Here is a 24501-nt window from a genome sequence, read left to right as displayed (position 1 = left end):
TTAAAATAACACAATCGTCATAGAAATATGCTCGGCCCTTTGAAAGTTACACTATGCACAAATAAAATTAGTTGAAATTTAATTTTAGTGGTTCCTGTGTGCTCAGTAAAGTTCAAAGCATGCACGTATGTATATTACATACTTATATGTACAGAAATATTTTGCGATTTAAAACCCAATAAAATTTTAAACGACCGAATGAACAATTGTTTGTTATTATCTCTATTTATGAATGCAATAACCTCAACAATATGAAAACTCAATAATTTCATAATAAGTTTCTGAAAACAGATTCTAAAGAAATCAAGGGTTTCTTATATCGATTATTTTCATAATTCTCAACCTTATTACTTTTAAATTTAAAATAGTTATTTTGTTATTTCCAAGCTGTTTGTAAAGGCGCTTTAAAGGAAAATGTACTTAAACAGCTAAATATTGCAGTGTGTAATTAAAAACTAAAACAATACAAAGACCAATTTTAGACGTAAAGTCGTGTAAAAATTGTCTAACAATAGGATTTTAAAATATTGATTAGAAATAAAAATAGTTTCACAAGTAGAATACCCAATAACGAGGCAAACTTTTTATAAAAGATAATTATGACTCTTGTAATAAAATTCTTAAAATAAATAAACAAAAGAATTTTTTCTTTTTTTTACATATACTTAATATACTTATATTTCATTAGAATAATTTTTATTTTATTAAAATTATTATTAAAAACAAAATTCTTAAAAATTAAATTGAGTAGCAGTTTATGCATAGAAGCTTATAGATTTTGCTCCTTATAATTTCAGACCAAAATATGAATAAAGTCAAACCATTGGTTTGTAGTGTAGCACTTTTCCTTTCAACAAGTGAAAATACTGCTTTGAAAAACAATCTATGTATTCAATCATATACGAAACTATTTCTAGTGTTGCATATATTTAGGATGCTGAAATAAAGCAAAAATAAATTTTAAAGGGGTTAGTATATTTCTTGATTTTAAGGCTTAATTGTGTGAGTTAAGAAAAATAATTATATTTTTTAATGACACGGAATTTATCGTTAGCTTTTTGCGTTTATAAATTTGAAAAAGCTTGTGGTTTCGGAAATATAAGGTGCCAAGTACTCAAATTTTACAAATTTCGAGAAGTGATAACTTGAGAGGGGGTGGAGATGGGAAAAAATTTTCTTCTAACGAAATAAACTATTTATGAATATCTAAGAGCTGCTCAAATTCCAGACTCCTGTACCGGTGTAGAGAAAGAAAAACGGCATCAAAAATTTGGAAAAAACAGGTTTTAGATAACGATAAATTTTAACGGCCATTTTGTTTTTTTAAAGTTCAGAAATGGTATACCGCAATAGAAGAATCCAGCCACTATTTTTCTCCTTTTGCAAAATTAGAAAAATGTTTATGGTTTCACTGTTATAAATAGTTAAATAATGCCGTTTTTAGGGTTTTAGGGGGGTATAATTTTTAGAGGGAAGAGAGATAGATGAAAATTTTGTTCTGTGGAAAAGGGTTTCTAGTAAAGATCTATGTACGTATAAAATTTCAGCTTTCTATCTTCAAGGCTGTAGTAGTTTTGTAAACAGGCACACGGACAGACGACGGACGGATGGACAGAGTGAAACTAATAAGCTCTTTTTTTCAAAATTTTTTTGGAAAAGTGCTGAAAACTAATTTAGTGACTAAAAACGGTTTGATTTGGAAATTAATTGCTGTAGTAAAGTGCGTTCGGAAATTCATTCTGTATAATAAAGAAATGTAAGCTATGTAGTTCAAACTTTTTCCCTGCCGCAAAAGATTTTTTTATGTATAAAAATTTTACAATTTCAAAATGTCAGATTCAGAGAAAGTAAGTTCATAGAAAATGATAAGTTTATTTACGTACGACATAAAAATAAGTCTACTAAGCCTTTTCTAAAAGCCTTTTTAAAATTAAATAGTAAAATTTTTCAATAAGAATCCTTGTTCTTAGTCATCTTTGTTACAACAATATTTTCAAGCCCCTCCTGTGAACTATAATGTAATTTTAAATATATATGCTATATTTGAATGTGTAATTTTTATTGTGCAATTTTCTTAATATTGATTAATCCTATTAAAAAATATGTACATTAAGTACATGTTTATGTAACGTGAAAATAAAATTTAAGGGTTATCTTACTCATGTGCGTCGAACCACCTTTTTCTAAGTCTGAGATACTCTTATTTCTAAACTTCATTCAATTCCAGACAATATTTATAATATTTTGCTAATACAACCATGGTTCAGGTATGTAACGTACATACATATGTATATACGTGAGCTTCACAAGCTTATATGAAAAAGTTTTTATTATTATTCATATTTTTCTTTATTAAAACACATTGCAAAAGACCTTGAACCTATTAATCATCCAAATTTAATTAATATAAAGAAAAGAAGTAAAAACGCTTTGAATCCAACTAATTGATGAAAGTAAAATTAACTAATTTAATAGTCACACTTGAGTTCTTATTCAGACTCTGTTCTCTTAAATTTAAAAAAAAAAATTTAAATTTCAAGTTTTTGAAATTTTCAAAAATCTCGTTTTACAATAATTTATTTCCAAACTTCTGTATTTCTTCTCTTTTTTGTTCTTTCTTTCTTGTTTGTTTTTTCTTTCTTCCTCCAACAGACACATTCGAAAATATCAAGAATAGAAGAATGTCAATTCGTTTTAGATCTTAGATGGCTTGATGACATCATAATCTCATAACTACTCTTATTATGTACATACATACTTATGAATGTTTCTATAGGAAATTTTCAAAACAGCTAATAATTTTACATGTATCTATGTATGCATGTGGGTACAATAAAACAAAATAAAATAAAAGTGTTTAAGTAACAACAACAATAAGAATACAAGAGAAAAACTAATAAAAAAATATTATTGAATGGAAAAAAGTATGAGTCAACCCCAAACATTTAAACTTTAATTCTTATTTCTTATTATTATAGAATTCCGCATAATATCGGTAATTTATTTCAAATAGAAGATAGGATAAGAAATAATATGTGTATGTATGTATGTAAGTATATAATAGAAAATTTTATATTTATTATTATAGAGTACAAAATATCGAATATAAAAATTTACTGTTTTTTTCAATAATTTTCAGTTTAATCCGAATATATGTATGTATGTATATGTATGCTTCGTATATGAATGATGTATGTACATATATACGTGCGTATGTGCAAATGGATATGTTTATAAAAAATGTTGCACAACTATGATCAAGTACTATTTACAATAAATAACTTTGAAATTAAAATTTCTTTGGGTACATAAAATTATTTTTAAGGAAAAGTAATTTCTTAAATTTAAGTGCTAGTAAGTTAGTTTTGCAAAAGCAATCGAAGCTTTTTCATTTTAAATTAATGTTAGGTACACCTATTTTCTAGCACAAAAAAAAATAACTATTTTTCTTAACTCACGTCATTAACTCTTAAATTCGATCTCTCTTCAATTTTATTTTTACCGCATCCTAAATGTATGCAATCTCCGAAATATTTTAATAATGAAAACAATTGTTTTTTATTATAGATAGGTATAAGTATGTTATTATTTCAAATCCTTAAAATTTTGACGTTGGCGATGGTTGTAGCCTTTGTAAACTACCTATTATTGCTTATATATAGTAGCTGAAGAAATTATAACAGAACAAGGCATCAAAATTGCATTTTCTATTACAATTTAGTTTTTTTTCTAAGATTTAATTAAACTAGCTCTCTAAAAAGATTTTCTAATTAAAGTTTGAATTTTGAAAGTTAACAATGAATTTGTTTTTAATTGCATTAAATAGTTACAATATGTAAATATACACTGAACCTAAAATTGAGCATCGAGAATTCTTTGCCAATAAAGCATATAAAAATCAACTATAAACAATCAACTTTTCTTCTAAAAAATTATTGTAAAGTGTAGGAGATAATAAAAATTTTATATGTCTATTCCACACTCTTCTAATTTTAAAATTTTGAATGGAACTCATATAAAAATTTTTTTATTATCACATCAGTAATTTTAAAATTAATATTTCATATTTTATGAATTATGAATAATTTATATTATGAATTTCGTGAATTATGAATCTCTACATTTTGAACATAAGTTATGAATTACATCAGCTATTAAAAAAAAAAATTATAAATTGCAGTAAATACATTTTTTACAACTGATTTTAAAGATATATAACTTTATTGTGGTTAATTTTTTGTTATACAAAATAATGGAAAAAAAAATTTGAAACTTAATAAATATTTCAGTAGATTTTGCTTTATTTCCATTTAAAATCGCTTCATGAAAATTGCCAAAATAATATGGAAACTCAATCCGAAACTTTTAGGTATGGCTACAATAAATTTTTTAATTTAATATTTGAAAAATAAAAATCTGAAAAAAAGTCATTGAAAGAAAAGTTTAATTAAAGAATAAAATCAATTCAAAAGAATGTAAATTGCAAAAATTATAGATTTTAATTAATTTTATATAATATTACTATAAAATCTTATAAAATTTTATTTTGATAATTTACGACAAAATTAGTGATCTGTTTCAAAACGAACTACCACAAAGAGCTGACTTTGAAAACTACAACTGCTATTAAGCTGCATATGATTATGCAGATTTAATTTTAAAACTGCAAAGGCATATTTTTGTGAATAAGTACAAAAGTACAAAATGTAAACTTCAAAAGTACAAAATGTAAACTTCGTTACTGCATAATATGTATGTATTTAGGTTTATTTCTGAATATTTTTAAAATAAACTAGTTTTAATTTCAATATAAAGTAAAATTTAAATAAGATTAATTTCTATTGATTTCCATTGCATTAGCTTTGGAATTTGACAGTAAATTCAAAATTAAATCAAATTCTTAATGAAAGTATGACAGTTCTACTAAAAAAGTTTACATATATAAACATAATATGGAACATTCTAGAATTCTAAAATCTATAACGAATTTCTGCACAGCTGTACTGCATGAAATGAACAGTTTTGTATTTTTAATTACTTTATTTATTGATAATATTTAATGAATTTTTAAAATTTCCTTTTATCTATCTCAAGTCAAAAAACAAACAAAACTACTGAAGTTATTAAACTACAGTTATTATAAAATCGATATTAAGTGAAATATTTTTTTTTTCTAATTAAAAATTTAATTTTAATGAAATATTTTAAATTGTATTTATGTCAAGCATATGGGAAGGTTCACACAGTAAATAAACACGGAAAGTTCTTGTTTTTTCTTGTGTATTTAGGTTTTGAAAATTTAAATTAAATACATTTTTAATTATTGTGTTCCATGTTATTTACTTAGTTATAATGTCACATGTCTATTAACCTACAACTTATCATAAATCAATAACTTAAAATTATATTATAATAAAATTAATATTATAAATGTTAACCTTGTATTATCATTGATTTTCCTATACTAATAAATTAATGATTTCATTTTTTTACCACTTTTCCAAAAATTTGTTGAAAAAAAGGGCTTATTAGTTTTACTCTGTCCGTCCGTCCGTCCGTCCTTCCGTGGACACTTTTTTTGTTTACAAAACTTTTACAGCCTTGAAGATAGAAAGCTGAAATTTAATACGTATATAGATCTTTACTAAAAACTTATTTCCGTAGAACAAAATTTTTACCTATCTCCCCCCCTCTAGAAGTTTTACCCCCCCAAAACTGAAAAAATGGCCTTTTTTAACTATTTGTTGCAATGAAACCATAAGCATTTTTGAAATTTTGCAAACGCAGAAAGGCAGTGGCTTGCTACCCCTAGCGCGGTATATTATAGTTAAATTTTAAAAAAACAAAATGGCCGTTCAAATTTACCGTTATCTAAAGTCCTTTTTTTCCAAATTTTTGATTTCGGTTTTCTTCTAGACCCCAGCCTGTAGAAGCTTGAAATTTTAGGGGTTTTTAGATATTAACAAATAGTTCATTTTGTTAAAAGAAAATTTTTTTCCATCTCTACCCCCTCTCAAGTTATCGCCTCTTGAAATTTGTAAAATTTTAATTTTTGACACCTTATATTTCCGAAATCGCAAGCTTTTTTAAATTTCTATAAACGCAAAAAGCTAACGACAAATTCCATGACATTAAAAAATATAATTATTTTTCTTAACTCATACAATTAACCCTTAAAATCGAGCATTATGTTAACTCCACTTTATACTAATTTTTGCTTTATTTCAAAGACTGCATAAATCGTTCATCCTAAATATAGGCAATCCTGGAAATGGTATCGTATATGAATGAAAATATTTTTAATAGTGTGGTAGATATACATAGACTGTATTTAAAAGCAGAATTTTCACTTGTTGAAGGGAGAAGTGCTACAATAGAAACCATTTTTGGTTTGACCCAACTTTATTTAATTTAAAATTAGTTTAATGTATTATTAAATTTAATACGTAAAATTGATAACTGCAACTTAAAATTTATAATACATAAAAATTAAATTAGAGAACATGTACAGATAGTACGGTATGTACAAAATTTGGTATTTGTAAGCTATTTTATTCATTCGGACAAAATTCGGAAAATTATTGTAACAATTAAACTATGAAAGTATATTATATACTACTCGTATGTTTGATCTTACAATATATATACATCAATATATTGTAAGATCAAACCTATCTGTTTGATCTATATTAGTCTTACAATCAAAACTTAATTTATAATCTTGCTAAATATTTTTGAATTTGTGGTTATTTATATGGTACTTATTCATGATTCCTGAAAAGAACAACAAGAAAATTTATCAGAAATTAAAATAATACACCAATATTAAAAAGGCTTTGAATAAAATTTTGTGATTACACTTGTTACTAATTCATAATTTGTATTTAGTAGTTATGATGGGAACTATCGAATGTCCATTATCTAATAATTTATTGTTACGAAAAATTTCTTGATTGAATTCACTCGATAGTGCGTTTTCTTATCGAATATTTTAATTTTTATAAAAATATTACTGTATCTGCCATAGTTTAGCGTACCCCTAGTAATAAAAACTGGTAGAAATTGAGATAGTGCGAAGAAATAACATTTTCTGCCATGTTTTATATTATGCTGCAAAAAAATAAAAGTTGTTTTCATTACTCATGAAGAATCGAAAAGGGCCAATTGAAAATGTAGTCATAAATCTAGCTATATTTTGAATGTCACAAATCAGCTATGTATTACATAGTTGATAACTTTCTTAATACATAATACATATTTATTCTTCAATTTGTATTCAATATCGAGCTGCCAAATCATTCGATAGTGCCCATCACTAGTATTTAGTTTTCATTGAATTTTATTTTGAAATCCTCGCATTTTCAAAAAATATTTAATTTCGTTTGACCTAATTGCTTGAACTGAAAAATGAAAATTTGTCATAAAATTTATAAGCATCGGTGGTTCAGTGGTAGAATGCTCGCCTGCCACGCGGGCGGCCCGGGTTCGATTCCCGGCCGATGCATAATTATATTTTTTTTATCATTCAAATTATTAATAGCACAAACTACAGAAGAGAGCAAAAAACTGGTATCATGTGAAAGCAGCGAGAAGCAGCAGCAATTTTACATTCAAAAACTTTTTTTAAGTAAAATCATTAAGATTGAAAACCTGCGAATATTTTAAAGGTTTTGATTAAAAAAATTTTGATTTTTTGCATTTAATTCATTGTAATCATCATGTCAACATCTCGTTTAGTGTTTAATGTAATTACTTTTATATTTTTTCGATTGAATAAGAAAAATTTTAAATACATACATAATTTAATTGTACATAATTTTTATAACGTCATAAAATGGTTCTTTTCTGAAGATTTTTTTTACAAAATGAAAAAAAAATTATTTGCATCGGCCGGGAATCGAACCCGGGCCGCCCGCGTGGCAGGCGAGCATTCTACCACTGAACCACCGATGCGTACATTCTCTTGAACCAAATTTAAAATTTCTTATGCATCAATTGTTTGTTATGTGTATTTCATCCCGTGCGTATTAACGTAATTTATATCTGTTACAATGCCTTGATTTAAAAAAAAATTTGGTTAAAAGTTTATTTTACATTATTTTTTCTAATTTTATTAATTTTCCTTTTCAGATATGTCCCTACTAGACTTTGGGGATTTAGTGGACATGTACAAACGGTAATACACAGTATAGTGGGCCGTGTGAAATGTCCATGGCCCTTAGGGGAAAGATGTTATCTGTCACTGCGGGATGGATCAACTTTAACATATGATTTGTATCAACCCTTAATTGAGCATGAAGGTAGATTCCAAATTTTTTAAAATCTAGAAAATTTTTCATTTATAATGTTGCATGTAAAAGTTATTTATTAAATTAAAATTTTAATTTAACTTATCAATTTTCACAATTTAAGATGATGTAACGATAGCGATATGCCCAGGAATAGGCAATTCTTCAGAAAGTGTATATGTCAGAACATTTGTCCACTATGCTCAATGTCATGGCTATCGTTGTGCAGTACTAAACCACATTGGTGCCTTAACTAGTGTTCAAGTAACTTCTACAAGAATCTTTACTTATGGTAATGATACTTTATAAATTACATATTATATACATGTGTCTACATATGTTGTTAAAATTAATGTACGCATTTGTGTTTTTTTTTCTTTCAGGGCATACTGGAGATTATGCTGAAATGATTGAAAACTTATACAAAAAATATCCATCGTCACACTTTTGTTTGGTAGGATTCAGTCTTGGAGGAAATATTGTGACCAAATACATGGGTGAAAAAACAACTAAAAAACCACATAAAATTATTGGCGCTATTTCTGTTTGCCAAGGATACAATGCAGTGGAGTAGGTTTTTTCTTTATATTTATAATCAAGGGTTAATATAATTAGTTTTGCAAAATTTTACAATTTTTGATAATTTCAGGGGCACAAAATGGCTTTTGAATTGGCAGAATTTTAGGCGTTTTTACTTATATGTGATGACTGAAAATATGAAAAATATAATTATGCGACACAGACATGTTTTATTAACGGAAGAAGTGAAAACTAATTGCAATTTAAATGAAAGAGAAATAATCGCAGCAGCAACTTTACCAGAGCTAGATGAAGCTTATACCAGAAGAATACACAATTTTCCATCAGTAACTGAATTATATACTTGGAGTTCATGCATTAATTATTTAGATAATATCGAGAAACCAATGGTTTTCATTAATTCTAAAGATGATCCACTAGTACCTGAAAGTTTGTTACACCCAATTAAGGAATTTGCTGGTTAGTATGTTGTTTTATAAAAGTAAAAGCAAAAAACAATTTGTCAATTATTTACTACTATAAATTATTTTGAGGAATTTCAATTCGTTTTAAGAAAATGAAATGCTAAGAAAAGATTAAACATATGTTTAAAAAAATATACATAAAATGAAAATTTAGATTTGAAAGAAATTATGACATGCAGTCGTGGCCGAGCGGTTAAGGCGTCTGACTAGAAATCAGATTCCCTCTGGGAGCGTAGGTTCGAATCCTACCGACTGCGAAGGTTGTTGGTTATTTTTTTTTACTAAATGTAATGAAGAAGTACATGTGTTTTTTTTTTCTTTTGGACTTTTTTAAGAAATATTTAAAACGTTCTACTATAGATGTATTTCATATATTTAAATATTACAAGAATCTTTAAAGCACGTTTACTTTGAATTTGGTATAAAGAAGAATTGAAAAACTTATTATTCAATAATATTCAATTAGAATTGTTATAAAAATTTCGAATAATTGTTTTCAATATTAAGATTTTTCATAATTTCGCATGAAAAAGATTTATTTCTAACTCCATGAATCACATACTGCGTACTATATTAAATTTATTTTACCTCTTTCTGTATTAGTTAAATTAATAAAAAAATTAAATAAATTATAATTTTTTTTTCATGTATTCTTATTTTAGTTACAAAAAGCAAAGCCGCATATATCGAAGTTGCACATGGAGGACATTTAGGCTTTTACGAAGGTGGACTACTATACCCAAATCCGGTAACTTGGCTTGATAGGGCACTAATAGCATTGGTTGGATCAATATTAAGTCATCATAGACAACAGCAAAAGATCTCAATAATATAATTGTAGCATAATAAATATTAAATACATATACATATTCTCTAACCATAACTATTTTATACAATTAAAATTACTAAAAATGTTTCTTACTAAATCTATATAATAAAAAAGAATAATAATAATCAAATTATTATACTGTAATTATATTACTAATTTTTTTTTACAATGTAATTCATTCCTTTCACTTAATGATTTAAAATAATTATGTTTAATATTTTTAAATATTTCTATGTGTATAAGTTAAAGTGCAATGGCCTCTTTTTTTTTTACACGGTAGAATGATTTTTCAGAAAACCGTGTAAAAAACAAGCGATTTGTACGTGTAGTTTCATAGTCGTTTAAAAAAAAGAGTAAATTCTACTTATACTTTGTTTAATTTCTGTTTTCTTAAAATAACGTATGACGAAAACAATAATAAAAATAATTTTTAAATTGACGAACACAATAATATGAAAATTTTTTAATTAATTTTGAAATTAAAAAAGAAAAAAAATCACAAATTAAACTTAAAAATTTTGTAAAAATATGAAAAAAAGACATTTTTTTAAATAGATAAATAAATATGCATATATTTAGAATAATTAAAATAATTAAAAAAAAGGAAGAAATAAACAAGTAACAAAATGTTCGAAAATTAAATTTAATTAAATTAAAGCGTCCTATTCATTTATACGAGCATTTATAATAAATGCATGAATATGTATATAGTAAATAGAAAATGAAAGAGAAATTCTCTTTTTGTTTTATATTTTTTGTATTTAAAAATTGTTATAATTAAAAATCGAATAATAATTATATTTAAATTTACTAATATATATTTATACAATATTTAAAGATATTTAACTTGCTGTATGTATATGAAAAGGACCTTTGTTCTAAATATTTACCTATTTATAAAAAATTTATATCACAAAAGTACCAGAAATGTTCGTATGAATTTAAAAGATACATTTTTTGTGACATACATACATTATACGAATTTATACATATATAAATATATGTATACATTCTGCTGCATATTTGTATCTCCAGTTTGATTTAGTGTTATATATTTATTTTTGTCATCAATGTCAGAAAAGTCAAAATTAGAAATTTTCATCATATCGCACAACATTTAATTTTTATTTATTAATTTATACGAAATTAATCTGTGTACTACACAACTTTAACGAAAATTATTATTTAAAAAATTCAATGAAATTGATTTTGAAAAATATCATATATTATAAAAGTTATTATAAAAATCATGATATAAGAAACACTTTCTATCTGCGACGATAACCCGTTTAGGTTGACAAAGTAGTGAAATAACACAGTGCTTTAATTCCCTCACTTCATACTAAGGGAATAAAATCAAAATATTATGATATTCTCCCAAATATTTGTTAAATTACTTTTTGAAAAATCTCATTAAAATTTGGAGAAATAATTAGTTTGGAAAACAATTAAATTAAAAGCTGACAATGAACTTTCTAAAGCGAACAAAAAAAATTGATAAAACTATAATAACAAAAATTCTAATCAAATTCAAAAATATTCGGTGCAATCCCGGTACTCGAAAATGCTAATCCCGACTTATGTCATTTTGTCTCATTGTCATAGATATATACACGTCGCGATTTATTCATATTAAATTTGAATAATATTAATGTTGGCACGACTAACCTAATAGGCACTAATTTTGTGCTCTTATTTAATTTTATTATGTTAAAATGTATTGCAATAAAAACAACTTAATATATTGAATATTGAGGTTTTCAATATAGAATATCAAATTTCGGAATTGATTTTATTCTGAAAACTTCTGAAATTTTGAATAGTATCCAATCACTTAATCCGTCTTAGAAAATATGGATTACTGTTTTGAAGATAAGAAAATATATACAAAATTTAAATTACTTCAAAATTTGAATAAGTTAAAAAAAATATGGTTAATCTCTTAAAAGAATGTTACGTTGAATTATTTATTTATTTCTTTTTATTTTTCGCAAATTTTCGTTATTTTTTTTTGTTTTATCTTTTCATTTATTTTTGATTTCAATATTATTTAAATATTTTATGCAATTGTATGTTAATTTTTGTAAAAATATATTGATAATTTTCTTTTTCATCAAACATTATTGTTAAACAAAAAATATAAATATATAAAAATTTAGCATTCCTAAACTAAAACTAAGCATTCTATCAATTTTTAGTTACATTAATGTTTATTTGCTACGTTAATGAATTCAGTAATTAAATTGGATTACTACATAAAGATTATTTATAAGGAAAAACAAAAAAAAATTGTATTTACTATAAATTATATTAAAAAATAAATTAGATTTAAAAAATAAAAAATTCAATACGAATTTATTCTAAATTTTAGAGTTTTACATTGGTTTTACATAAGTAGTAATCACTTAGTACACAATTTCTTTTATTCGATTTAAATTTTAATTATTTTTATTTAAATGATAAATTCTATACAAAAAAAAATTTTTATTTGTGATAATATTAACGCTCATTTTAAAGCGTATGTATTAAATAGGTTTTCAAATTTAAGTAAAATAATTAATGAACATACTTTATACAAATATAAAATTAAATGGTAGAAAGCATTTGTTTAAATATTGTGAGGAATAACTTATATACTTTGTAACAGATTTAAACAAGCAAAAATCGTCGAAAAGTTATTCTATATTTAATTTTATGTAAACATTCCTTTTATATATTTTTATAAAATATGACTAAAATAAAATCGAAAATGTCATGATGGTAAACGATTAAATTTTTTAAATAAAAATATAAATTTAGTTATTCCTAAATTTGACACTATACTAAAAAATGATTTTTTTTAAGGGGTGTGATGTATATTAACGGAAAGTACTTACTTATTAAGTTAAATTTAAAACAATGTAATGTAATGTTATATGTAGTGTATTAATAAAAATTTAATTTTATTTGACAATTTTATTCATATTACGCTTGAAAAGCACTTATTTCGTTAAAATTGAAAGGCTAAAAAAGATATAAATTTAAGGTGTAACGCTTTTCTTGTACCTACAATATAAAAAAGTTTTTTATTAATTTTTTAGAAGTTACTGATTTTAAAAATGTGCTTTAATCATGTAATTTAACAAAAAATTAAAAATATTTTTAATTTCTAAAAAAAATGAAAAGAAATATTTTTAGTTTCTGGTAACTACATTTTGCACATTTTTAAAAAATGAAAATGTTAAAAATATTTATTATAGCACTATACGTATATAATTTTTTAAAGGTTTTAATGTCCGTAATAAAACTGCAAAATTGTACTGCAAAATTTAATGAAATATGTAAGTCTTAAATTTTTAATACAAAAAAAAAACAATAAAATGTGTTACTAGTTATTAGTACCTACATGAATTGAAATAAAAATCATTAAAAAAAACTCTATGGTGTTTATATTGTATATCCTTGATTTCGTTTCTCTTATTTACATACATATATCGCACAGCATCCGAAAGCAAATAAAGCTTCTGGAAAGACATGAAATACACATACCTTTCGTATTTATAAAAAAATCCATCTTTAATGGAATAACAAGTTTTAGAAAAAGAATTATTGTATGAACGAATAAATTTATAAATGGTTATTGATTATGGTAGCTAGGGTAGATGCCTATATTAAAAGATTATAATATATATAAGAATCTGAAAATTGTTGTTCCGAAAAACAAGTTAAAAATTTAAATTTTAGACCAAATAATATCTGTAATTTTCTTTATATAACAAAAATTAAAAATAACAAATTTTAAATTAAACTTAAATACAATAATGCAAAAAGATTTATTTGATGTAGCTCAAAATAAATTTTAAAAAAGATAACGTAACATTAATACTTATTTTGTAATATATGACTACTATTTTAGTTATGTTTGGCATTTTAGATTTATATGATTCAAAGCTATTTATTTTTGTGGCTCAGTAATTTAACAGCAGCATCTATATTCTTCTCACATGCATAAAATGCTTGTTCTGCTAAATAATCAGGAAACCCCAAAGCAACTACCTATAAAAAAAATATTATAAAGGTAGTTGAAATAAAATATTATATTAAAAATTTTTTGAATCAACCTTTTGTATTCCTTCCTCATCTTTAATGTTGAAAACTTTCTTCAATTTCACAGATTCTACCTGTTTTATTTCATCATTATTACATAATAAGTCCAAAAAACCTTCTTGATTTCGGGTAATTTCTTCCCAATCTCCCATTGAAAGTGCAACCATAGCCTTAAAAATATGAAAAACACTTTAGGTATTTTCTGAATGTTTTTAAATATATTTTTTATTACCGAGTTTATGGCAGTGTTAATTTCTTCTGGATCTTCTTGATAAATAATGTTTTTTAACACATTTAATTTCTTCGAGCCTTTTAAAAACCCAAGAGGATCTAAATAAAAACAGATTTTGCATGGTTACTGTTGTTGTTATGAAATTTCTTACAACTTAAATAATGTATTTATGTATAAAGTTACATGTAGTGAAATTAAAACACTATTTTTATCTATTTGACAGTACTCAACAGTACTATGTATCAAAAACTTATTTACTTAAATGAATCTAAAAAAATAGATTAGATTATTTTTGAAGAGCATAACGAGCACCCAATAAAAGAGAAATGCAGAAATCTAATAAAAACATGCAATTACCATCCTCGTCTTCTTCCAGATCCTCTTCATCTGATCCAGATTCATCTTCCTCTGTTAGAGTGTCGGATATATCGCAACCATGCCTTTTTAATTTTTCAAGAAAACTGATAGTCTTTTCTACATCGTTTCCGTTATTTTTCAACGCTTTTTTGGCTAACTCTTCACTATATCCCATTTGTATTATTGAGGATATTTTTTTGGATATTGATGTCATCATGTATTAAAAGAAAACACTACACGAAGTTTTTAAAGTTTAAGATCTTACAGATTAAAATAAAATGTATTTAATGTTATTATAGCAATATATGTCTTTTACAATAAACATGTAACTGAAAATTTTACAAAACCGAAAATTTGAATTAAACACTTTGTAGGAAAATAAAATACTTTCGAATTAAGCAAATCGCGCAGGCGCCAAAACTACATATTTTAATAAAGTGGGTAAATACAAATATATATTATTTAAAGGCCTTGCAAAGCTAAATAATTCATCGAAAACTTGCTTCGATGTATCAAATTTATTGTATTACAAATAAAATTTTTAATGTCTTAATTTTGACATCGAAGTCACTTTAAATTTCATAGTGACGTTAACTTTTCTCTTGATTCGTCGCTGTGTGCTTTTTTTTATGACACTTTATTTGACACTTTTTTAACAAGGATATTTATTATGTAGTAGCAGTAGTAAATAATTACTTCGTTTATGTAGCAGCTTAAGTATTTGATTCGAAATCACCACGAAACTCAAGCCACCTATTCATTATGTCAGCTTGAAAGAAAATTGTATTTAGCTATTATATAATATTTCAAGTTATTGTTAACATTTCATGTCAAGTAAGCAAAATTTTTCGATTGATTTGAAATGTCAAAATTTTTTGAGTGAATCCAGCTTCAAGCCAAGTAACGTTTATTATAATACAAAAAAGGTTTAAAGTGCGCTTGCCATACAAATATGTGGATGGGGTTTATATATAAGTACAATAAAATAAATAAAATAAAAATAGCAAAAGAGAGAAAAAAAGAGAATACAAAAGTCACATAATACAAAATACACTCGAACCAATGAATAACATTAAAGAAACATTATATATCTATTTAACAATTTATTTTCAAAAGTTAAATTTGATTCATTTGATGCAATGCATGTTTAACGCAAAAAAAAGTAGTTTTTCCAATTGCAATATATTTAAAATTTATTTTAAATTGAGTCAACTGCCCATTAAACCACGGTACACGACTGGGTGGGTGCCAATGAACGTTTAACTCTCCAAAATCCCAGTTGAAAATTTTGGGTTTCGACAAAAAGGTTTATTTACTTAAATGGCTATAACTTTCATAATTATTAACCAATTTAAAAAAATTAATATGCAATGGAAAGCTGGAAATTGTCATCGGGATATTGTCATATAAAATTTTTACTATATTTATTCAGATGTTCTTAAAAACCGTGTGTAAACGTTGCGTTAAAAACAAAGATAGAATTATTTTTTGCATGTACAAATAATATTCTCGCTTTTCTATCTATCTATTACTTGTTTTTATTTGTATCAGCTGACAATACAAAATTTGTTTTTGTTTATTTTCTATTGTTTTTTTTTAATGTTATAAGAAGTTTTTTTAATTTCTTTTACAAAATTTTGATTATGAAACAAATATATGCGTATAAGTATATAAGTACATTCATTTTATTATAACTATTTAAATTATTCAGGTATGCAGGTATTATATCAAATTTATTGCAATCACATGAAATCTAATTTCAAAATTTTATTTCGGACTTTTTTTCCTTATCTACAAAAATTAGAGTCAATTTCACGACAGACATACATATGCATAACGTCGTAAAGAATTAAATTAGGAAAGAAAAAACTTCATTTATTTTATTAGAGGGTCGTTTAAAACATTTCAGAAAAAAAGATTCTTCTTTTAATCAATTGAATACTAAAAATTATATTAAAATAACAATTTATTCCAAATTGAAGTATTTTTCTGATGATTCTTTCATTTTCTGAATATTCTTATTTATTGTTTATAAATGTAAAAATTAATATTTTCTAGTTGCTAGTTTTATTCGCTACTAATATTAATTTTACTATTGTGTACTAGATCAATAGATGAATGATAAATATTTTTTGAAGTTTTATTAAGTAGTTTTTTTCATATACTACTTATGTACATTTGTATGTAAGTATTTATCTTCGCTTTTTAAAAATACAAGTTGGGAAATTCTGTGGTGATAAAAGTTTTTTTTATATAAGGCCCTTATAATTGCTTTTTTTTTCTAATATACATAATTATATTCTTGTAATATTTATTAATGATTTATTACTATTTTGACACTAAATTTAATATGCAGTCGTGGCCGAGCGGTTAAGGCGTCTGACTAGAAATCAGATTCCCTCTGGGAGCGTAGGTTCGAATCCTACCGACTGCGAAGAATTGGTTGGCTTTTTTTTTTAACAATTTTCTCAGATTCCATAACGAAAACATTTTTTATAAAAAATTTTTATAATAATAAATTTACTAAAATTTTTCAATAATAAAATGCATACCATAAAATTCGCAATTAAAATTAAGAAGATATTATTGAAAATTTGATAAATCATATCATGTTTTACATACAAACATATACAGACGGTTACTAAAATTGAAAAACTTCAGTCAAAGTTAATTATTAAATCGCAATCTGCGTTACTTCCCACTTGGATACAATGGTATCCATTTGGATACTTTTTTTGCTTTAAATTTAGCTTGGGTACAAAGATACTCAAATCTGCTAAAATACCGAAATTGGCTACATTTGAAAATTTTATGATGAAATGTGGATACAATTATTTCTCAAACACTAAATAAATATTACAAAACTGTTAAAATGCTGCTAATATTAAATCGCGAAATTGCTTTATTCTTAAAAAATGTTATTTGCTGGCTTGTCTAGGCACATTTCTGAATTTATTACGTTATTATTAATATTAAGTATGAGTAAATTTGCACAAAATGAGGCGACTTACTATATTAATTCTACTTTATTTTGCTGGATACATTTTGGATACATTTTTTTCTCGAAATCGGATACATTTTGTTTTTACCGAGTGGGAATACTGCGCAATTAATGTGTAATGCCATACCAATAGCTTAATCTAATAGTAAACTAAAATAAGACATTTATAATATACGTAAAAGAGATAAAAATACATGTATTTCAACTATAAAAACATGTTTCGTCAAAACTCAACTTTTAGTGATTAATCGTAAATATAAGCAATCAAAAATCATTCGAATTTGGCGTATCTCAGATATTTGTAAAGGAATAATTAAGAAATGCAAATCCTAAAGTAACTTATTTGATTTTTATAATTGTATTTTTTTATATTTTTATAAATTTGAAGTTAGATTAGATTAAGACGTTAATAATTTTATTTTACAACTATATGAGTTACTCATTATTAGAAATGTAAAATTTACAAAAAAATTTTTATTCCAATTTTACGTAAATCAGTTTTAGCTAGAAAATTGTTGTGTATGAAAAAAATGTTTCCAACAAAATTAAGTTTTATACTGCCAGTAATTTTTATTCTCATTAATATTTCAACAAATAAAGTTAATATTTTAGCATATATTCTTTAATTTACAATTTTTTATATTTCATAACCAAAAGTTAATCATACTGTTTAATAAAGTATCATTTCGTATGAAAATTTAAATCTAATAAGACGTAAGTCATTGGAATTTCTATTCTAATACAACGTAAGTGTATTAGAACAAATTTCTGAAAGTTTTGTTAATTATTATTACGCTGACCACATTTTTTTCGTATTGAAATATTTTCAAATTCCACATTTCAGTTAAGGCTCTGGAAGACAAGCAATTTTTAGTTTTTAAATTGCTTCTTGATTGTAGAATCGTTGCGCGCACATCTAACCAACTGTTCTGTCAATTCAAATCGAATGCGTTAAATAAAAATTATAATCAGTTTGGAAAAATTACAAACTATTTGATAGCTTAATTGCATGCGACCACTTGCATGACTGCACGCTTAAATATATGTCTTTGGAATATAGATAAGCAATGAAACTGTTGCAAAACTAAAAATTACATCTCTGCTCTTAAGTTAATATAATATAAGACCATAATAATTGTATAAATAATCTATATCTATACCAACAGAAATTTCAAACAGATATTCAAAAACACGAAACGACTTAATCAATACATAATACTTATTATTCAATAAATCGATAAATAAAGTAAACAACAAAAGTTGACACAAATAAGTGTTTACTTATGTAATATATTTTCTTCTGAATGGGTTTTTTTAAAATAACCATAAACTAAAACAGTAATTTCCAAAGTGGTCTATATATGTAGACCCCCAGGGGTCCATGAAGAACTGTTAGGTGTCTACGAAGGTGAAAAAAATTGGGGGTATATCAAATGAAAATGAGGATCTACAATGAATATTGGCGTCTATTTAATGAAAACTCCCTTTTACAAAGACAATATGTTATTTCATCTCTAAACCAAAAAATCAATTTTTGTTCCAGCTTTTCCATTTTTATACCTTAATGCTAAACGTTTATTAATTATTATAAAACTGTCAATTATTTTTGATTTGCTCTCTGAGCTTCGTGGCCTGATAGATATACATATGTATATGGAATTAATTTTTAGTTTTAAAAAGTACATCTAAGCTATGAAATAAAATATGTTTAATTTGTAAAAGACCTTATATTATATGATGCGAAGATGAATTCAAAGTAAGGTTCTAATATGTCATTTTTAAAAATTTATTTTGTAAGCATCGGTGGTTCAGTGGTAGAATGCTCGCCTGCCACGCGGGCGGCCCGGGTTCGATTCCCGGCCGATGCAAATTTTATTTTGTTTTTTTGATTTTTGCTTATTTTTGCATAAAACTAGGACAGTGAGAAGAGTAATGGATTAATACTTTTTTTAAAATTAGTGTATTAAATTTTTATGTGTTATATATGTATATGTATATGTATGGAAATACATATGATGATGAAAATAAACGTTTTTTATTTAATTACATACATATGTATGTTTGTATAAATATCTTTGTTTCAAAAGCATATTTAACATCAATAACAAAATTGTTGTTTTCTTAAAACATTCATTTAGAGAATATCAGTTTTGTTTGTTTGGAAAATAAGTTTCGGTTCGAACTCGCATACATTAAAATATTTAAAAAGTAAGATAAAATCTTATCTAAATGTTTGCAAATTTTATGGCATTGCGTTTTTTTTAAAATACCGTTATACAAAGTAAACACCTGCGACTCAAGACTGAAGCAAGATAGAAGTTTTATTCATACTGAAAATATTCTAAACTTGTAAGCTTTGAGGATCTTACTTTCCTACATCCATATTATGTAATTTAAGTAAAAAAATTTGCTTGGCTAGATTAATATAAAATATGATAAAAACTATTCACCACATTTATAAACCAGAAGATTCAAAGGAAAACTACAATATTCTATATATAAATAAAGTAAAAATTATAAGATTAAACTGTAACAGTAAGAATACCATATCTTTCATTATCCACACTATTATCTTTTAGAGGGTGATTATATTTCTACTTTATTCCGAAGCATCTGAAACAAAATTTGCCACACGTAAGAAAGTAAACTTAAAATCGGAATAGCAGTAATATAGTGTTATATTTTTTTTAATTATAAGTATCAATCTGGAACCGTTCAGTGATACAATACATTTCTCATGTCAATTGGAAGCGGCCTCAGTACTAGAGAATTACGCAAAATATAGCATTAACGACAACGCGCTAACCAAATTAACTGGAAGTATTCAGTGAGCGGCTTTGTGCAACCAGCGAGGTTTAGTACAACCAAAGAAGTGGCTTCAATTAGTACTACTTGTGGAAACCAACTATAAAAAATGAAGATTTTTTGAGTCTTTCAAATATTTCACCATTTTGTTTTTATTTCCTGGTAATTTGATCTATTTAATCCACTCAGCAATGGTATGTTGAGTATATTCAAGGGAGCTTTTTAGTTCTTACTGAAAGTAGTTTGTTGATATCAGTACAGTAAATCTGTAGGTAAAGTATTTTCTTGTATAATAACCAATATTGTTGTTATTCGCTCGTTCCATGGGTAAAAAATCATTCACGCTGCATAAATATCAGAAGTCCATTTTGATCTTTGCTTGAAAATTTTTATCTTGATTATTCAAAAATTTTTTTTAATAAAATCTTTAACGCAAAAACTTTTTTTGAAAAAATTATTTATTTCTTTTTCAATATATGTATCAATAATCGTTGACGTAAATTATATTTATATATATACGTACATATTATAAATATTATATATGTTTATATATAAATATATATAGCTACTTTAAAATGATTTTTACACAATCCTAACTATAATTTTTTAACGAAATTTTGCAAAAAACAAAATTGAAATAGCAAATTATATACAATCGCAAAAATATCTTGCGTATTTTCTCCTTTTTTTAATTACAATTGAGGGGGTCAGAAGCAAAGTGGCTCATCCTCACTCCCAAAATTTTTGTTTTTTTTGTTAAAAATGTAAATAAAGTTATGTAAAAATAATGATATCTTCATAAAAATAAACGAAAACTAAAACTTTTACTCTTTTCTTTTCGAAAAATCATAACATGAAAGATTTTATGAGTATTTTAAGAAAAATAAAATATTAAATTTTATTTATCTCGGTAAAAAATTTATGTGGGCTAGGCCGTTTTACTTCTGAGCCTCTCAATCAATTGTCGAGAAGCTTTATTTGTGTTTGATAACTGTAAATTATATTTATGCAATATTTGAGAAAAACTTATATTTTACGAGATTAACATAAATAATATAACTTGTTTTGTTTTAATAAAAATAAAACGTTACTTTCTTCTTAAAATTTGTGAAAATAAATTAAAACTAAAAAAAAATATGGTGAAACCTATAATAAGTGTATGAAGAGCAAAAAAAAAACAAAAAAACGCATGTCTACTTTTTCTTATTAGTCGATTCTTCTGGTACTCCCGCACCTGTCGATCTTCCAATTTGATATACGCCATCTTTAAAAACGATCACAAGCACTGTAATATTATCAACAGAACCACGGTAATAAGATTGTAATGATAGGGCTTTTGCTCCGAAATTCGGTTCATTTAAATGATCTTTAACAAAAGCTACAGCCTCTTCATTACTAAATGTGTCCCAAAGACCATCCGACGCAAGTATAATAAAACTTGGCCTAAAAGTAACAAATATTATAATAATTTGAAATTATATTTATAATTTTCTACAGTTATTACTTATGATCATTTAATTCAAATGCCAAAATATCTGGATCAGCTATAACCAAATTTTTGTCTTTTAGTGGATAATCTCCCATTGCTCTTGACGTTGCCAAAATACCAGCTACGCGCCATACACCTCTAAAGGCAATAAAACCGCCTGCATCATGTATTCTTTTACGCTCTCTAACCTATAATTATAAGAATTTTATTTATCAGCAATTTTACATTTTCTAATATTTATAACAATGTAATTTATTTTTTTTATTATTGGCAATATTATGTAATTTATTTTATTTACCTGTTGCGGTTTATGATCAAATGATAAAGGTATCGCATTTCCCCTTGAATCGCACATAACACCGCGAGAATCTCCAACGTTGGCGACAATTAATTTAGTTCCTTGAATTATTGCAATTAATGCTGTTGTTCCAGCGACATTTGTCTGTAAAATATTGGATAAAAGTTAGCATTTCGTTGTATGATCAAAAATTGTTATTTGTAATCGTTAAACATCACATATTTATTGTATATGGAACATGAAATTATTAATGCCACAAAATTTTTAAAGAGTCAAGTCATTTTGAATTTTCTATTTAGTTTTTAAAATAAATTTAAAAAATTTTATAAGGAACCTATCATATGGAATTAAACGGTTTAGAAATCGTCAGTAACAATGAATTTCAAAAATTTATTCGAAATCTTTAATGAGGGATGTTTTTGCCTAAAATTTAATCTCATGATTGTGAAACTTAATACAAGCTAAAAAAACTTACTGTTTTCCTTCCGGTTTCAACCAATTTATGATCAGCAGCTAAAATTTCATCGGAAATCATTTTTCCAAAATTGATTTTTCCATTTTCAATATAACATTCTGCATTGAAAACTTGTGGGGCTGGTTTTGAATTACCGTTATTATTATCATTAGAATTAATATTAAAATTTTCTTTAGGTCTAATAAGTGAATTTAATTTTGATGTATAGGCATCTGTTGGAGATAATGTTTTTGGCGTGCAATCATCAGTTGTACTGAAATTTAAAATTATAATATTTTAAAATTATTGTATGTTTTTTATGTAAAAGTAATTCTGTATTTTACTTTGACTTTCTTCCACTATCCTTTCGCTTTACTTGTGTACCACCACTTGTATTTTCTTTATTTTCACCAAACAAATCTTCTTTTCTAAAACTTGATCTCCTTCTCATAAATGGACTATTTTGATAATCATGTTGTGTTTCTGGATCTGCTTTTAATCTAGTCTGTTGCTCTTGTAATAATTTACAACTTTCGGTGATTTTATTAAAAAGATTTTTAACTAATATATCTTTAGCGAAATCTGCTGCAAATTCACCACCATGCCCATCAAATATAGCGAAAAATGATATGCCTGTATTATTTATATCTTCTTCCAGTGTAAATCTGAAATTGAATAAAATAAAATTTTGATTTTAATTTTTTTTTTAGAAAAAGTATTAATAATGCATTATATGCATTTCTTTTCTAAAATTTGTTTAAAAGTTCCTATAAACTTATTGCTTTCGATATATGTTGAAGCTGCTCCTAATCGAATAACTCAAATATTAAAAATTAAGATCAAAGTTATAAGGATTGAATTGTAAAAATAAATAACAAGATGCTATTACAAACATATATGTATATATGAATATCAACAAACAAACAATGTATGTACTTATATTATGATTATGAGTAATATTTAACAAACGAATAAGACATTTTGGCGCCAATGAATTTCAATAATATCGTTTACTCATGTGTTCAAAAGAACTTTTGCAAGAGAATTTCTTGTTTCTTGACCTTAAAATTTGTTTTAAAAGATGAATTGGTAAATATGAAACAATAAATATGACTGAGCAATAATAATACAGTCATGAAAAAAATTATTTGCGTAAAGGCAAGGATATTCCCATAATATAATTTTAGCACATCCACTTCAAGTATCCTAAGAATTCAAAAGGGTTTTCTTGAATTTCACATTTCTTAATTTATTCTTAACCTACTAAAGATTTTGAAATTGTTTCTTAGGAACTTAAAAGGCATTTCATCAATCGCTTTTAACTGAATTGTTGTTTGTATTACGTGAATAATTATGGTCACGACTGTGCTTAAGAATATGTTAAATTTATTTTCCTTTTTCGAATTTTAAGCTCATTATCAATAATGATTTGGAAATCAAAAACAAACGTAATTTTTTCCAAAAGAAAAAATTAAAAACATAAGAAATTTTTTTTAACGAGAAAAGGAAAACATGTTTTTATATAAATTAAAATTTTTAAAATAAATAAAATTTTTCTAATGTGTTTGTACGATTTTAATGATCTTGTGTAATAAAAAGATACAATGGCATTTATATTGTGCGCTCAAGCGTAAAATTTTGTATCTCTATTAAATGAA

At 25.1% G+C, this 24501-nt stretch overlaps 3 protein-coding genes and 5 non-coding genes across 10 annotated transcripts in view; 5 read left to right on the top strand and 3 right to left on the bottom strand.

Annotated features, from left to right (window-relative positions):
• The window catches only part of LOC129615093 (abhydrolase domain-containing protein 2), a 51003-nt gene extending 37615 nt beyond the window's left edge, over positions 1–13388 (top strand). The window contains exons 2-6 of the mRNA XM_055530159.1: positions 8131–8300; positions 8413–8580; positions 8672–8858; positions 8938–9287; positions 9955–13388. Of these exons, the coding sequence (XP_055386134.1) occupies positions 8131–8300; positions 8413–8580; positions 8672–8858; positions 8938–9287; positions 9955–10127 (1048 nt within the window). The 3' untranslated portion in view covers positions 10128–13388. The remainder of the gene's footprint in view (positions 1–8130; positions 8301–8412; positions 8581–8671; positions 8859–8937; positions 9288–9954) is intronic.
• Trnag-gcc (transfer RNA glycine (anticodon GCC)) lies at positions 7434–7504 on the top strand. The gene has a single exon. It is a non-coding gene; the product is annotated as a tRNA-Gly (tRNA).
• Positions 7883–7953, bottom strand: Trnag-gcc (transfer RNA glycine (anticodon GCC)). The gene has a single exon. It is a non-coding gene; the product is annotated as a tRNA-Gly (tRNA).
• Positions 9468–9549, top strand: Trnas-aga (transfer RNA serine (anticodon AGA)). The gene has a single exon. It is a non-coding gene; the product is annotated as a tRNA-Ser (tRNA).
• A 550-nt stretch (positions 13389–13938) lies between the features above and the next one.
• On the bottom strand, positions 13939–15299 carry LOC129615450 (UV excision repair protein RAD23 homolog A-like). The gene is made up of 4 exons (XM_055530667.1): positions 14797–15299; positions 14440–14537; positions 14222–14377; positions 13939–14156 (listed from the first exon to the last, which is right to left on the bottom strand). Exons 1-4 carry the CDS (start codon positions 15011–15013, stop codon positions 14052–14054), a joined length of 576 nt encoding a protein of 191 aa, XP_055386642.1. The 5' UTR covers positions 15014–15299; the 3' UTR covers positions 13939–14051.
• Positions 15300–17148: 1849 nt separating this feature from the next.
• Positions 17149–17230, top strand: Trnas-aga (transfer RNA serine (anticodon AGA)). Its single transcript has one exon. It is a non-coding gene; the product is annotated as a tRNA-Ser (tRNA).
• A 2364-nt stretch (positions 17231–19594) lies between these two features.
• On the top strand, positions 19595–19665 carry Trnag-gcc (transfer RNA glycine (anticodon GCC)). The gene has a single exon. It is a non-coding gene; the product is annotated as a tRNA-Gly (tRNA).
• Positions 19666–21055: 1390 nt separating this feature from the next.
• The window catches only part of LOC129615464 (protein phosphatase 1L), a 55352-nt gene continuing 51906 nt past the window's right edge, over positions 21056–24501 (bottom strand). For all 3 annotated transcript variants that reach the window (XM_055530686.1, XM_055530684.1, XM_055530685.1), the window contains exons 3-7: positions 23188–23508; positions 22865–23117; positions 22390–22533; positions 22107–22279; positions 21056–22045 (exon numbers count right to left, since the gene is read on the bottom strand). In XM_055530686.1, coding sequence (XP_055386661.1) covers positions 21796–22045; positions 22107–22279; positions 22390–22533; positions 22865–23117; positions 23188–23508 — 1141 coding nt within the window. In that variant the 3' untranslated portion in view covers positions 21056–21795. The remainder of the gene's footprint in view (positions 22046–22106; positions 22280–22389; positions 22534–22864; positions 23118–23187; positions 23509–24501) is intronic.

The sequence above is a fragment of the Condylostylus longicornis genome, unplaced genomic scaffold, assembly GCF_029603195.1.
Source record: "Condylostylus longicornis isolate FDR11 unplaced genomic scaffold, ASM2960319v2 ptg000135l, whole genome shotgun sequence".
Taxonomy (NCBI): domain Eukaryota; kingdom Metazoa; phylum Arthropoda; class Insecta; order Diptera; family Dolichopodidae; genus Condylostylus; species Condylostylus longicornis.
This window is presented reverse-complemented; position numbering and strand designations above follow the sequence as displayed.

Coding starts and splice junctions, on each gene's coding strand:
- LOC129615450 (XM_055530667.1), bottom strand. CDS start 15,013: ATGATGACATCAATATCCAAAAAAATATCCTCAATAATACAAATGGGA. Junction 14,538..14,796: donor TCTGGAAGAAGACGAGGATG/GTAATTGCATGT, acceptor GTTTTTATTTAG/ATCCTCTTGGGTTTTTAAAA. Junction 14,378..14,439: donor TTAACACTGCCATAAACTCG/GTAATAAAAAAT, acceptor CATATTTTTAAG/GCTATGGTTGCACTTTCAAT.